Source organism: Notolepis coatsorum (genome assembly GCF_963971535.1).
Source record: "Notolepis coatsorum genome assembly, chromosome: 1".
Taxonomy (NCBI): Eukaryota; Metazoa; Chordata; class Actinopteri; order Aulopiformes; family Paralepididae; genus Notolepis; species Notolepis coatsorum.
The window spans coordinates 161818079-161832279 of record NC_140165.1 but is presented as its reverse complement, the minus strand read 5'-3'; the positions used below and the strand labels follow the sequence as shown (position 1 = coordinate 161832279).

The 14201-nt window shown below is 43.3% G+C and overlaps 1 protein-coding gene across 1 annotated transcript in view; it reads right to left on the bottom strand.

The window, feature by feature from the left end:
- The window catches only part of wdfy3 (WD repeat and FYVE domain containing 3), a 415649-nt gene that overhangs the window by 48662 nt on the left and 352786 nt on the right, over positions 1–14201 (bottom strand). The window contains exons 49-54 of the mRNA XM_084308124.1: positions 11691–11776; positions 11373–11453; positions 4008–4062; positions 3544–3663; positions 2993–3110; positions 572–678 (exon numbers count right to left, since the gene is read on the bottom strand). Of these exons, the coding sequence (XP_084164250.1) occupies positions 572–678; positions 2993–3110; positions 3544–3663; positions 4008–4062; positions 11373–11453; positions 11691–11776 (567 nt within the window). The remainder of the gene's footprint in view (positions 1–571; positions 679–2992; positions 3111–3543; positions 3664–4007; positions 4063–11372; positions 11454–11690; positions 11777–14201) is intronic.

Here is a 14201-nt window from a genome sequence, read left to right as displayed (position 1 = left end):
CTCAAAGATGCTGTCTTCTCTTCCAAGCTAAGTATTTTCATTTGACTTGTAACTAGAAAGAAGTCTCTATGAATATCCCACACGTCAGGCTGGGCTGGGTAGCTTCTAGGTACGAGTCACAATCACTTAAATTGCCAAATACAGACACTCATTCCACAATATAGGCATGTCACAGAATGTTTAGAACGCCCATTTATCCTCCATGTTGGAAGAAACAACGGTTGCTATGTGTTGATAAATAAGGAATACATCAACAAAAATGTAATAATTTGGTGTGTTATTACTGGCTCTTGTAACCAGGTCACAGTGGACCGTAACATCATAGTCTCATACTTCTCTCCACACTAGTGCTGTACCAGCGCCAGAGAGCGGTCTGGCTGAACCCATTATCATTCCAGTATAGGGGAAAAACACTCTTTGTATTTCTTTAAACCAATCACAGTCATCCTGGGCGCTGTTAAGCCTGTTGTGTCGCTGAGAGCGGATGGGGAGAATTCCAACTCAAACAGTCGGCCAATGGCATATAGCATTGACTATACATGTTGAATAAAAGCACTAGATGGAGTCAGACCTGCAGGCGGAGGAAGATCTGTGTGAAGGGCTCCATGCGGACCAGGTAGGAGGCCACGATCATGGCTGATGAGTAGTGGGTGCCATAGTGGTACGCTGGCGTTTCACCTGCCGTACACAACGCAAAAACACACAGATAAACACAGGCTCGAACACGCAGCCTTGCCATCACAGACATCTAAAGGCAGCTTAGGACTTGTAGGAAAGCAGGAGAAGTAGGGAAATATTTATATTTTTTATTTTATATACACCAAGAACAATAATATTTGTAATTGTATTTATACATGTATGCATTTCTATTGTCTTTAGGGTGGGAGGGAAGGCATTTTTTCCTAATTTATTTGGAGGCTATTTTGTTTATTTTCTTTTGTTTTAATATTATTTTATAAATGTATAAATTGTATGTTTTGTTTTAACACTATGGTCGCCAAAAACGCCGTAGCACGTCTTTCCCCGCCATGCTCATTCTGCCAAAGACGCCGTACCACGTCTTTGATATCAATATTTCAGAAATCTGTGATCGAAATCATATTTCTCCCCCGGAGACATGAGATCTACTGTTGATCCCCTCTCAACTCTCCAACGGTTCAAGAGCGCCATCTGGTGGCCGATCGGCGGATCGCCCAGAGCGGAAACAGGAAATGGAAGCTGGTGCTCATTTCAATTCAGTCCGATCACTCGGTAATAGTCCCAGGACTCGAGCTAGACACAACGGATAGCAATCCGTTACCAATAACTCGATAAACAACATGATTTGGACGTATATACTATTATACAACCTGGAAATGGATCGCATATTTCTACATCCCATAATAGGAATATTTCTGTTCCACGCTCATCGCCCAACGCTATGAGGAAGCTACGGTAAGATTCAGCGTTATTTTTTAACGTGTTCGATACTAACTGCTCTAATGATCATATCACCCACACTAGATGAATCATCTAACGTTGGCCACGGAATTATAAACGACCCCCCCCCATCCGGTCAACATCAGCTGATCAGTAGTAACTTCTAGAAGCACGTCCATTTGAAATTTTTTATCTCGCGCAGATTCCTATCAAACTGTATTTGATCATAAATATAATGCATTTGGGGCTATAAATCACATTCTGGAGAAAGCTGCAGAAAACGATAAAAACATACTTATACTTTAGACCGTATTTTAGTATGAATATGTGAATGAAAAAGTATAACGTTGCTACACCCTGAACAATAGATATTTGACGTTGAATGGGCCATAGTAATGTCAATTTAGCAATACAATTTAAAAAGTTATAGCCCTGCAAAGAAGGTAAACATCCCCATAGACAAATAGAGCTGGCGGAGGATGGTATATTAAGAATATAAGCCTGGGGAGCTCCAGTAGCTCACCACGTACCGCGAGTGCTATTTCAGCGCCGTGGACAACCGTGCTCCTCACGGATCTGGGGCTGAGCGAGTTCGAATCCCGGACTGCAGCCGTGCCTTTCCCAGAGTGTCTTCCCCCCCATCTGAACCCTTTCAGCCTGCTTCTGTCGGTCGAACTTGACCAAGTATAAATGCGATAAACGTATAAAAGAGCCAGGGAAATGGCCAAAGTTTAAAAAAAAAAATGAATATAAGCCTGGCGACCAAAGTGTTAAAAGAAAGAATCAATAAAAAATATGATAAAACAAATACACAGCCTTACTGACTGGCAGTGTGTGTTCACAGAGCATTTAAAAACAATAATATTAATGGGAAGGAGAATAATGAAAATATTTATTACAACTGTATTTCTGTATAGCACACCACACATCAAGCTTTTCTTAGAAGTGAATGTTTTATTATACATAGTTCCTGCTAAGGCTAACTTGAATATCAAATAATAAGTCCTAACCCCATTAGTGTTTAATGTGGTTTATTTTAATTAAAGCTACAATGTGTAAGATTTCAGATCACAGATTTCTTGTTTTGAATTTAGCTCCAAAACACATTTTAACGTGGCCATACTGACTATCAGGTGACTATGAGTGAGTTTCGTTGACCAGTGTAGCAACAGTGCAGAGATATTTCATATCTCTAAACAAAGTTCTCCCTTTTAACCAATCAGAGAAGGGAATTCTGTTGTAATGAGCGCTTTTAGTGGTTGAATCTATGCAGTCCATAAATGAGCACCATGTAAACTAACCACTAAATAACCACCAAATCTCCTGCTTATTCCAACAAAAGTCCCTTTGAGCTTCTGTGGTTAGAAGGGCGAGCCTCCCGGTGAACAAATGGCCACATTGATAAGAAGATACTGTACGCTTTGGAGCAAAAAAAGATTAAATAAAAAATAAAAACGTTTTACCATATTTTGAAATCATAATGATACTATGACAGTTTGACAATAAGGGTGTATGAAAATAGATATTTGAACCAGATGAACAAGACTTCCAACAGGCATCTGTATGGTCTTACCAGTGGGATCCTCCCAGTCTTTGAACCTCTTCTTGTACTGGGTCAGTCTGTCGTCTGTCTGGGCGCCCATGGGCTTGGCCAGGTTACGGAATGTCTTGGGGTTGTTCAGGTCCAGTTCCTGTTCACAAACACGCACGCACACACACACACACACACACACACACGCACACACACAATGAATGGGCAGACATGTTGAATTCTATTTTTACTATGTACTGTCTTTTACTATTATGCACGTTGCTACTAGGTAATCTAGTGTGCCTATATTACTACCTACTATGCTAATATGTATATTCTACTATGCACTAACGAGTGTAGCACTCATGTTAGTTCAACGGACAATATCACTGACCCTTAGCTGCCAGAGTTGTACCCTTACTGCTGACTTGTTGTACAGAACTCATATATAAGTCGCTTTGGATAAAAGTGTCTAAATGACTAAATGTAAATATGACTTAAGTGTAGTGACCATGTCCTTAACAGTAGAAAGGGTATCACAGTAAGACTTCAACCAAATACCAATACAATCTACAATGGGTTGGGTTACTTACCTCCGAGTCGTAGTCGGCCAGGATCCAGGGGAACACAGGGTACTGCATCAGGTCGTTGTAGGAGCGTCCAGCCAGCGTGTTCAGATGCATCAGGTACTGGAAGTTACTGATTTCTCCTCGCTGGCACCACATCACAGAGAGAGGCAGAGGTAAGAAACTAGCCTAACTAATCATGTAAATGGATGTTTAGTACTATTGAGCTTTGTCAATTAATTCAATGTACTACTAGTAGTAGTAGTAGTAGTAGTAGTAGTTACTTGGTAGTAATACAAGTAGTAGTAGAAGTAGTACTAGTAGAAGAAGATGTAGTACTAACAGCAGCACTGGTAGTATTAGTACTACTACTAGTTGTAGTACTAATAGTAACATAGCAATAGTTGTAGCAGAAGTTATAGTAGCAGTAGTAGTAGTAGTAGCAACAGCAGTAGCAGCACTAGTATTATCATACTACAGCAGTTTCCTACCTCCCATCTCTGGGTGACAGATTTCTCACCAACCAGGGTGCTGAGGAGCCCAGACCTGGTGTTAAGAAAACAGAGAAAGGTTGTTCAGTTACAGCAGATACAGAAACATACAATCAACCATGCTAACAACACAAACCTACTGCCAACCATGCTAACAACACAAACCTACCATTAACCATGCTAACAACACAAACCTACTGCCAACCATGCTAACAATACAAACCTACCATTAACCATGCTAACAACACAAACCTACCATCAACCATGCTAACAACACAAACCTACTGCCAACCATGCTAACAATACAAACCTACCATTAACCATGCTAACAACACAAACCTACCATCAACCATGCTAACAATACAAACCTACCATTAACCATGCTAACAACACAAACCTACTGCCAACCATGCTAACAATACAAACCTACCATCAACCATGCTAACAACACAAACCTACCATCAACCATGCTAACAACACAAACCTACCATCAACCATGCTAACAATACAAACCTACCATTAACCATGCTAACAATACAAACCTACCATTAACCATGCCAACAACACAAACCTATCCATTAGCCATGCTAACAATACAAACCTACCATTAACCATGCTAACAACACAAACCTACCATTAACCATGCTAACAACACAAACCTACCATTAACCATGCTAACAACACAAACCTACCATCAACCATGCCTAGCAAACAATACAAACCTACTACCATCAACCATGCTAACAACACAAGCCTACAGTACCATCAACCATGGCAACAATACAAACCTACCATTAACTCAATCAGCGCCGTCCATATATATACGTGTTTGTCCGCCAATCGAATAACGCCAACCACGTATATGCGTTATTGGATCGTTATTTCTTTTATTCGCTATTTCCATTCATAAATCATCCAGGAAGGCTGTGTGACCATTAGGGCTGCAACTAATGACTATTTTGGTAGTCGACTAATCTGTCGATTATTTTTCCGATTAGTCGACTAATCGAAAAAAATATATAAAAAAAAAAAAAAAAAAAAAAAAAAATTTGCACTACCTATCTTTGTGAAAGTGGCTTCTCAGCTCTGGTCCAGCTGAAGACAGAGCAGAGGAACAGATTGGACATTGAGCATGACCTCAGAGTTGCTTTGTCTACCATCACCCCAGACTTTGAGACTCTTGTCAGGACCAAACAACATCCCCAGTTATCCCATTAGTTCCCCCAAACTTACTGTCGGTCTGTTATGTTAAGCTAAGAAGTCTTCAGCTGGACCAGAGCTGAGAAGCCACTTTCACAAAGATAGGTAGTGGGGAATTTTTTTTTATAATTTTTTTTAATAATCGATGCAACAATTCCTCGTTGACGATTTTTTTATAATCGACATCGTCGATTATGTCGACTAATCGTTGCAGCCCTAGTGACCATATGGAAGGACTCTGAGATTGCAAAAGTACAATACCGCCGCCTGACTACAAAGTCAGCGCCCCCTCAATGGGGAGCGATGACGCCTCCCTCGCGGACAAGCTCAACTCTTTCTACGCCCGGTTTGGTGTAGACAGTGGCGCTGCTGGCTCTCCGGCTAGTGACGTCACTGGCGCGCCGGCTGTTGTGTAGGGGGGGGCAACCGCGGGGGGGCGGGGACGCTCTCTCGTTGTCGGAACACAGTGTGAGAAGAGCATTTATGCAGGTGAACACCAGGAAGGCTGCTGGCCCAGATGGTATAACAGGACGCATACTTAAGTCCTGTGCCAACCAGCTGGCCCCGGTGTTCACCGCCATATTTAATCAATCCCTGGCGGAGTCAGTGGTCCCTGCCTGCTTCAAGATGTCTACCATCATCCCTGTACCGAAGAAACCCTCCCCAACATGTCCAAATGACTACAGACCGGTGGCACTCACCTCTGTGGTCATGAAATGTTTCGAGAGGCTGGTCAAGGACCACATTTGTGCCTCCCTCCCCAGTGATATGGACCCTATGCAATTTGCATACAGGACAAACAGGTCCACTGACGACGCGGTCTCCCAGGTACTGCACAGCACCCTCTCTCACCTTGACCGTCAGAAGGGGGGCTATGTGAGACTGTTGTTCATTGACTACAGCTCAGCGTTCAACACCATAGTCCCCACCAGACTGGTGGACAAGCTGATCGAGCTGGGTCTGAGCTCCGCCCTGAGCGCCTGGGTACTGGACTTTCTGAGTGAAAGACCCCAGGCGGTCAGGGTGGGGGGTCAGACCTCCAACACCATCACCCTGAGCATCGGGTCCCCCCAGGGCTGTGTTCTAAGCCCCCTGCTGTACTCACTCTACACACACGATTGTGTGGCCAAGTTCAGCTCCAACTCCATAGTGAAGTTCGCAGACGACACGGTGGTGGTGGGGCTGATCTCGGACAACGACGAGAAGGCCTACCGGGAGGAGGTTGAGTTACTGGAACGCTGGTGCCAGGACAACAGCCTGCTCCTGAACATTGGTAAAACCAAGGAGCTGATCGTGGATTATAGGAGAGGACAGCAAGAGACACACACACCACTGATGATTAACGGGGCTACCGTGGACAGGGTGAGCAGCTTTAAGTACCTGGGGGTCCACATCTCAGAGGATCTGACATGGTCAACACACATACACAGTAGTAAAGAAGGCGAAACAGCGCCTCTACCAGCTGAGACAGTTAAGGAAGTTCAGAGTATCGGGGAAGATACTCCAGTCCTTCTACACAGGAGCTGTAGAGAGCATCTTGACCGGAAACATCACTGCCTGGTATGGAAACAGCACGGCACAGGACAAGAAGGCCCTACAGAGAGTGGTGCGCTCAGCCGAGCGTACCACGGGTATTGCACTACCTCCCCTGCAGGTTCTATACAACAAGAGGTGCAAATCCAGAGCCTGCAGAATAATGAAAGACCCCCACCACCCCAATAACAGCCTGTTTCAGCTGCTGAGGTCAGGCAGACGCTTGCAAACCCCAGCTACTAGGACAGAGAGGCTTAGGCTCAGCTTCTTCCCCCAGGCCATCAGTCTTGAACAATGAACATTGAGTACCACAGAACACTGAACTATCCACACATAAGCACACATGAGCACACACACGACACGCACGCTGTGCACGCTCACACACTAGCAGCCACTTTGACACTTTAACATGAGCGGGCACACACTCATGCCGCACACTAGTGTTGTCACGATACTGGAATTTCGACTTCGATACGATACCTTGAAAAGTATCGATACTTTCGATACTTTCAATACCAAAAAAAAATAAATTATAATAATTTTTTTTTTATTATAATAATATTATTTTTTTTTTAACAAATTTTGCTTTTGTTGCTGGTTGATTCTCCTCAGCTTCTCTCTGGTACTATACGAGAAGATAAATACACTTTTAAAAACCCTTTGTTTATCTTTAGATCAGAGAGAGAGAGAGAGAGAGAGAGAGAAAGAGAAAGAGAAAGAGAAAGAGAGAGAGAGAGAGAAAGAGAGAGAGAGAGAGAGAGAGAGAGAGAGAGAGAGAGAGAGAGAGAGAGAGAGAGAGAGAGAGAGAGTATCTCCGGAGCTATGCTCGGAGCATTTATTAACGTTACATTTTCAACAACATTGCTGCTAATTGGACACTTCATGGAGGCGGGGTAACGTTGTGTCGAGTTCATGTGTGTACTGGTGTAGGATGGGCTCCGGCTCCGCTAGACCTAACGTTGGAAATGGGGTAGTTGTGTCGAGTTCATGTGTGTACTGGTGTAGTGGGCTCGGCTTGACGTTACTCCGTTTCCATGAAGTAATAGGTGGCCAGCTAGCTAGCATTAAGCTAACGGAGGAACGACAGCTAAAGTGCACTTTCTTCAACCTCGAACCTAAATTCCTTAGCAACCCGTGTTACCAAGTAAACAAATCACGGAACGATAGCCAGTTAGGCTGCACCAGCCTAGTACTACTAACGTTAGCTCCCAGAACGATAGCCAGTTAGCCCGCACCAGCCTAGTACTACTAACATTAGCTCCCAGAACGATAGCCAGTTAGCCCGCACCAGCCTAGTACTACTAACGTTAGCTGCCAGAACGATAGCCAGTTAGCCCGCACCAGCCTAGTACTACTAACGTTAGCTGCCAGAACGATAGCCAGTTAGCCCGCACCAGCCTAGTACTACTAACGTTAGCTCCCAGAACGATAGCCACGACAGCTAACGTTAGCTAATAATAGCGTTGTTTACAAACTGAAGACAGGGCTGCGCTGCCCGGCTGTGAGAGGGAGGAGGCTGCAGCAGCTTGTGTCTGTTGCTCTGAGCGAGGAGGAGGAGGAGGCGGAAGGGCAAGGCTCTGGCAGCGCGTCTGTCTGTCAACAACTTGTGGGAGCAAGCCAGCTGGTACCGATACTGCAGAAAGTATCGGTACTTCGGGAAATGAGTATCGAAGCCGTTTTAAATATTCAGTATCGATATGTATCGATACTTCGATATTTTTGACAACACTACCGCACACACCCACACTTATTGCCAAAAGGAAAGGCCACTTTAAACTAGTATTAGCAACAGTAACAGTGTATTGCACTACCAAAGCTACCTAGCATGTCCTATATACTCTGTAAATAACTATGTACAAATGCCGAGATGTCACACCATGTTGCCTGTTACCTGTTATTGCACAATGTTTTTTGTATTGGATTCTATTATATGTTGTACCACTGTATTGCACATCGTTGTGGGCAAGACCACCCGCATTTCATTGTATACTCGTATGCCGTGACAAATAAAACTCTTGACTTGACTTGACTTGGTGGTATGCGGCAGATGTTGCACTCCATTTGAGAGTTCAGATTTGATTGATTAAAACTTTTATTAACAGATTGCAGAATGGGTACAATACAGTAAGGCTCAATACACACAATTGTTAAGGGGATGCAGACCAGAGAAAGACTTTCGTCTTGTTTACACCAGGGTCCCCCATTTTCAATTCATAATGAATTGTAAGTAGGGTGCACTTAGCACTGTGCAATCCATTCTTTGTGGATCCCGCCCTGTGTATCTCTCTGTGCGTCGATTAAAGTCATCCGGGTGGAGTTTTCTAGTAACGTGGATCAATATCTTCACCCGATCGCATTGAATAGTTTTCGGGATGCCCGATTCATTATGCTGTGGGGGTTATGTCGTGGCCCAGATGGACATACGATCTAGCAGATGGCAATCAAATAATTGGAATATTCTTTTTGTAATCTCACCGGCCACAGGTAAGAGCAATTTAACGTCAATTTCAGCTTGGTTGTGCATTGTAGGGATGCACCGAATGGGAAATTCTTGGCCGAAACCGATACCGAAAATAGAAAACAGTTGGCCGAAAACCGAATGCCGAAAGGCCGAAAATGATTCATAGAATAGAATTAATTTTTACCAATGTTGTTCAGCTACCTGATTATGGCAAAACTTAACTTAAATAATAAATAATCACTATTATGGGTCTTTTTGTATCACAAACAGTACTGTATTTGCAAATCTGGTATGTCATAAATGTATAGATGTAGCAGTACTGTCTATCTGTATGTCATGTATGTCATATTATGTCCTGATGAATTGAAAATGGGGGACCCTGATGTAAACAAGACTAAAGTCTCTCTGGTCTGCATCCCCTTAACAATTGTGTGTATTGAGCTGTACTGTATTGTACCCATTCTGCAATCTGTTAATAAAGTTTTCAATCAATCAATCAATCAGAGAGAGAGAGAGAGAGAGAGAGAGAGAGAGAGAGAGAGAAAGAAAGAGATAGAGAGAGAGAAGACATGTGGACATCTGTGCTCTACTGAGCGCACCTTTCTAGTCCCCAGATGAATGTGCTCTCTTGACTTTGGCACAGTAGACGCGCAGCGTGTATGCTCGAGAATGATAATAATAATAATGCTCTTCAGATTATATTATCAACGACAGACAGCGTCAATGTGAGAAACACAACTCCCCCCCCCCCCCTCTCGCTCTGAAGAATATGCATATTAGATCACTCAGTGATTAACCGCAACGGCCATATAGTAAATAAGGATATAAAGCATTGCGCGCAGAGTTTACATAGAAACAGCGCGACTCCCCCGAGTCCCAAGAGGAGTTTTCACAGGCTGCAGAACGCAGGACTGAAGAGCTCACGTTAAGCATGTAATGACTGAAGCCGCGTTTTGATGACATCATCACAACAACACGTGTTAGGTTACAAGTTGTTTCTGTTTCTGTGATATATTTTCGGTGAAAAAACTCGGCATTTTTGGCCATTTTCGGCCGAAAACTTTCGGTGGCCGAAATTTCGGTGCATCCCTAGTGCATTGTTTTCATAGCCATCGCCCTGATCAGCATATGCTGTTGTACTAACGAATGCCATTATTGACAATCAATTAATCAGAAACGACCCCCCCCCCCCCTTTCATGCATGCATGATGGAACATAATATACCGATCATATGCATTTGAATTTTTTATTGTAGCGTGTATAGGGACGAAATGCCAATGGATTAAGTATAATATGCGTCGCGGCCTTATTACTGGCCTCCCAGGAATGACCCTAAACCGCTCTAAAACCATACTTATATTCACCATGGTATAAAACGGGAATGTATTGATGGAAAAAATATTCCTTTTTCACATCTTGAACGATAGATACTGAATGTCAAATGGGCAATGGTATTGCATATATAACTATAATATTTAAATAGTTATAGCCCTGCAAACAAGGTGAGCGACTCCCACCGTTTACAGCGGTGGCGGTAGCTACTACAGGATGAGGTTAATCCCCGGCGGTCAATGAGTTAACAACGCTAACAACACAAATCTACCATCAACCATGCTAACAACACAAACCTACCATTAATCATGCTAACAACACAAACATACAATTAACCATGCTAACAACACAAACCTACCATCAACCATGCTAACAATATAGACCTACCATCAACCATGCTAACAATATAGACCTACCATCAACCATGCTAACAATATAGACCTACCATCAACCATGCTAACAATATAGACCTACCATCAACCATGCTAACTATACAAACCTACCATCAACCATGCTAACAATACAACCTTTTTACCCTTGCATTCAAGCCTTGAACTCCTTCCTCTCTCACCTTTTATATAATTTTTTTATTTTCATTTTTTTCTACTAAAACTGTATTGTTTATTTTGCTCTGTAAAGTGTCTTTGAGCATTCGGAAAAGTGCTATACAAAATGTATTATTATTATTACAGACCTACCATCAACCATGCTAACAATATACTGTAGACCTACCATCAACCATGCTAACAACACAAACCTACCATCAACCATGCTAACAACACAAACCTACCATCAACCATGCTAATAACTCTAGTAATTCAGTAAAGATGATGTTGTACCCTTGCTCTACACTGGTGTTGGGCCTCTGGCCGGAGACAGACTCTGAACTGTCTGCCAGAGAGGGCACCACGGCTAAGAACCTGGAAGAAAAGAAAAACACAGTGAGCAGTTTACATGAACACAGAATCTTTCAATCTTAGTTTGGATGAGGTGTTAAATAATGCAACTTCATATCCTAATCAGGAGGAATATCCCTGTACACATAACTGGACATGGAACTACAGCAGACAGTGAAGGGGATAAGGTGCATTAACATGCTTCAGTATCCTCGCTAATATGAGAATATCCCAGCTATCATATACATTTTTGTTCAGTACCTCTGGTACACCTTGTTACGGACTCCTTTCTGGAAGGCTAACAGGTAATTCCTCCCATCTCCTGAGAAGACCTCCGCCGCCATTGGCTGGAGGAGGGGGAGAGAGAGAGAGAGAGAGAGATAGAGAGAGAGAGAGAGATAGAGATAGAGAGAGAGAGAGAGAGAGAGAGAGAGAGAGAGAGAGAGAAGAGAGAGAGAGAGAGAGAGAGAGAGAGAGAGAGAGAGAGAGAGAGAGAGAGAGAGAGAGAGAGAGAGAGAGAGAGAGACTTTGTTAAGTCCATATGTTTTTTATGCATGCGACGCACCTCTATGACTGGCAATGTTACTAACTCACTCAGTCATGGTTATCCACTCTGCCCATAGTGGCGGCTTACAGCAATACACCTTGTGTAAGACCAGGTACTGTGTGTCCTAGTTTTCATGCTGAATTAGTTACTTCCTGAAAACCGATCTGCACACTTCTGGTACGCACTAAATTCACATAGAATGAATGAATGAAAACGTTTATTTAAAATGGACACCACAGCTACATTGGACCAGCCACAGTGGACAGACCAGATGCATTGTTTTGCGTGTTTATAGCACAAGTGCTAGTTTTCAACAATAGTCCATTGAGGTTTTTCCAAAAGATACAGAATTAACAGTAAAATACAGAATTAAAATCACAAATCAAAACAAATATTTTCCAGAGCAAGAGTCCATGATCAAAACAACAAAACCTAGGTCTTTCAGCATGATCACATAGTTTTTTACTTGAAGTTTAAAGCTCAATTTATCAAAACGTGGCACTTTACAGTGAACAGGAGGTATATTTATATTAAAAACAATAAATTGTTTTTCATTTAATGTCTGGAAGAGCTAAAAAATAAAAATGGCAAATGATATTTCCGTTGCCTTTTTTGAGTTGATCTAAATGTTACTGAATGGGCATATAATATCGTCTCATATCGATCGCAGGCACCTGAATCGAATCGAATCGTATCGTGGCAGACTTTGTGATATCGGCAAATATCGTATCGTTGTCCAAATAATCGATATCGTATCGTGATGAAACTGGTGATTCCCACCTGTAGTATTTACTGCTGTCAAGCGAATCAAGTTTTTTCTTTTTGTACTATAAGTAAAAGTATATTCTATAATGTATTATACTAAATTATGTTATATCTAGTAACATTTATGGAAGAACAAATGTAAATGTAAGGGGGTAGGGATCAATAAGCTTAGCTTCCCTCTATTCCTTTTTTGAACATGTCAACTAACTAAATACATTGCTCTTGACTTTTTTGTTTATAATTTCTTTTCTTTTCTTTTCTTATGATTGTTCCGTTTGATGGAGCTAGATACTGTGATTTGTTTGGAGGAATATAGAGAATACATGTTAAAAAAAAAATGTTTTCATTCATTATTGATTTGTCGACCATGCAATCCACTAATCAACATGATCACATAGGGGGAAAACGGAAGGTTATGTATATAACCTAGTTATATGAGTACTGGCTAAGCGTCCCGCTCTTAAGCCTATCGAGATATACCTCATCTCATGTACCTATTGTACTCCATCAACGAAAAAAACAAGTACACCCACACCTGCCGGGTCCCGCCCCTATGGAGGCGTAGCCTATAAGACAGTAGGCATGGTCACCAAACACTTTTCCTCGCCAAAAATCCCATTTTCAGTAAAAGATCCCTCAAAAGGGAACTCAGGGCCGCTTAAGAGCGGGACGCTTAGCCAGTACTCATATAACTAGGTTATATACATAACCTTCCGTTATATTATCGTACTTGGCCATCGCGTCCCGCTCTTAAGCCTATCAAGATATGGGGTAGATCGGACGCGAGGCCCGACAAATGTACCCCCTGAGGACCCGTAAGCCCACATCAAGGGGTTGGGGAGCCCCGTCACACCATCCTTCCTAATGAAGGGGGGCGCAGTCAACTCCACCTGAGTGCGAGCAAGAGGGAACTAGAACCCCTTGAACACAGCACAGGGGGAACCACGTGTGACCTAACACACTGTGGCCCATACCCACACACTCCTGCTACCCTACCAAAGGACGGGAAGCAGGAAAGGCCACAGACCCCAGAACCGCCTGGGAGACAGAACCCCCGGTCATGTCCATGAGGTAAAACCTTACAAAGGGGCCCGGGGAGGATCATGAAGCTGCAGCACAGATGTCCTCCACCGAGGCCCCACCCAGCAGAGCGGCAGAGGCAGCCACCCCACGAGTGGAGTGCGCCCTGACGCCCCCAGGGGGATCCAGCCCGGCCAACGTGTAGCAGAGGGCAATGCCCTCGCACAACCAATGGGACAGGCGTTGTTCGATAGTGCCTTACCGGCATGAGAACCACCGTGACAGACAAAAAGCTGATCGATGACCCCGAGGTCCTGAGTACGGCTGAGGTAATTCCCAAAGCACGGACCGGACATGACAGGTGAAGGCCCGCATCTAACTCACTAGCGTGAGGAGGCGGATGAAACGCCTGAACCACAATATCCCTGGAGCGGAAGAAC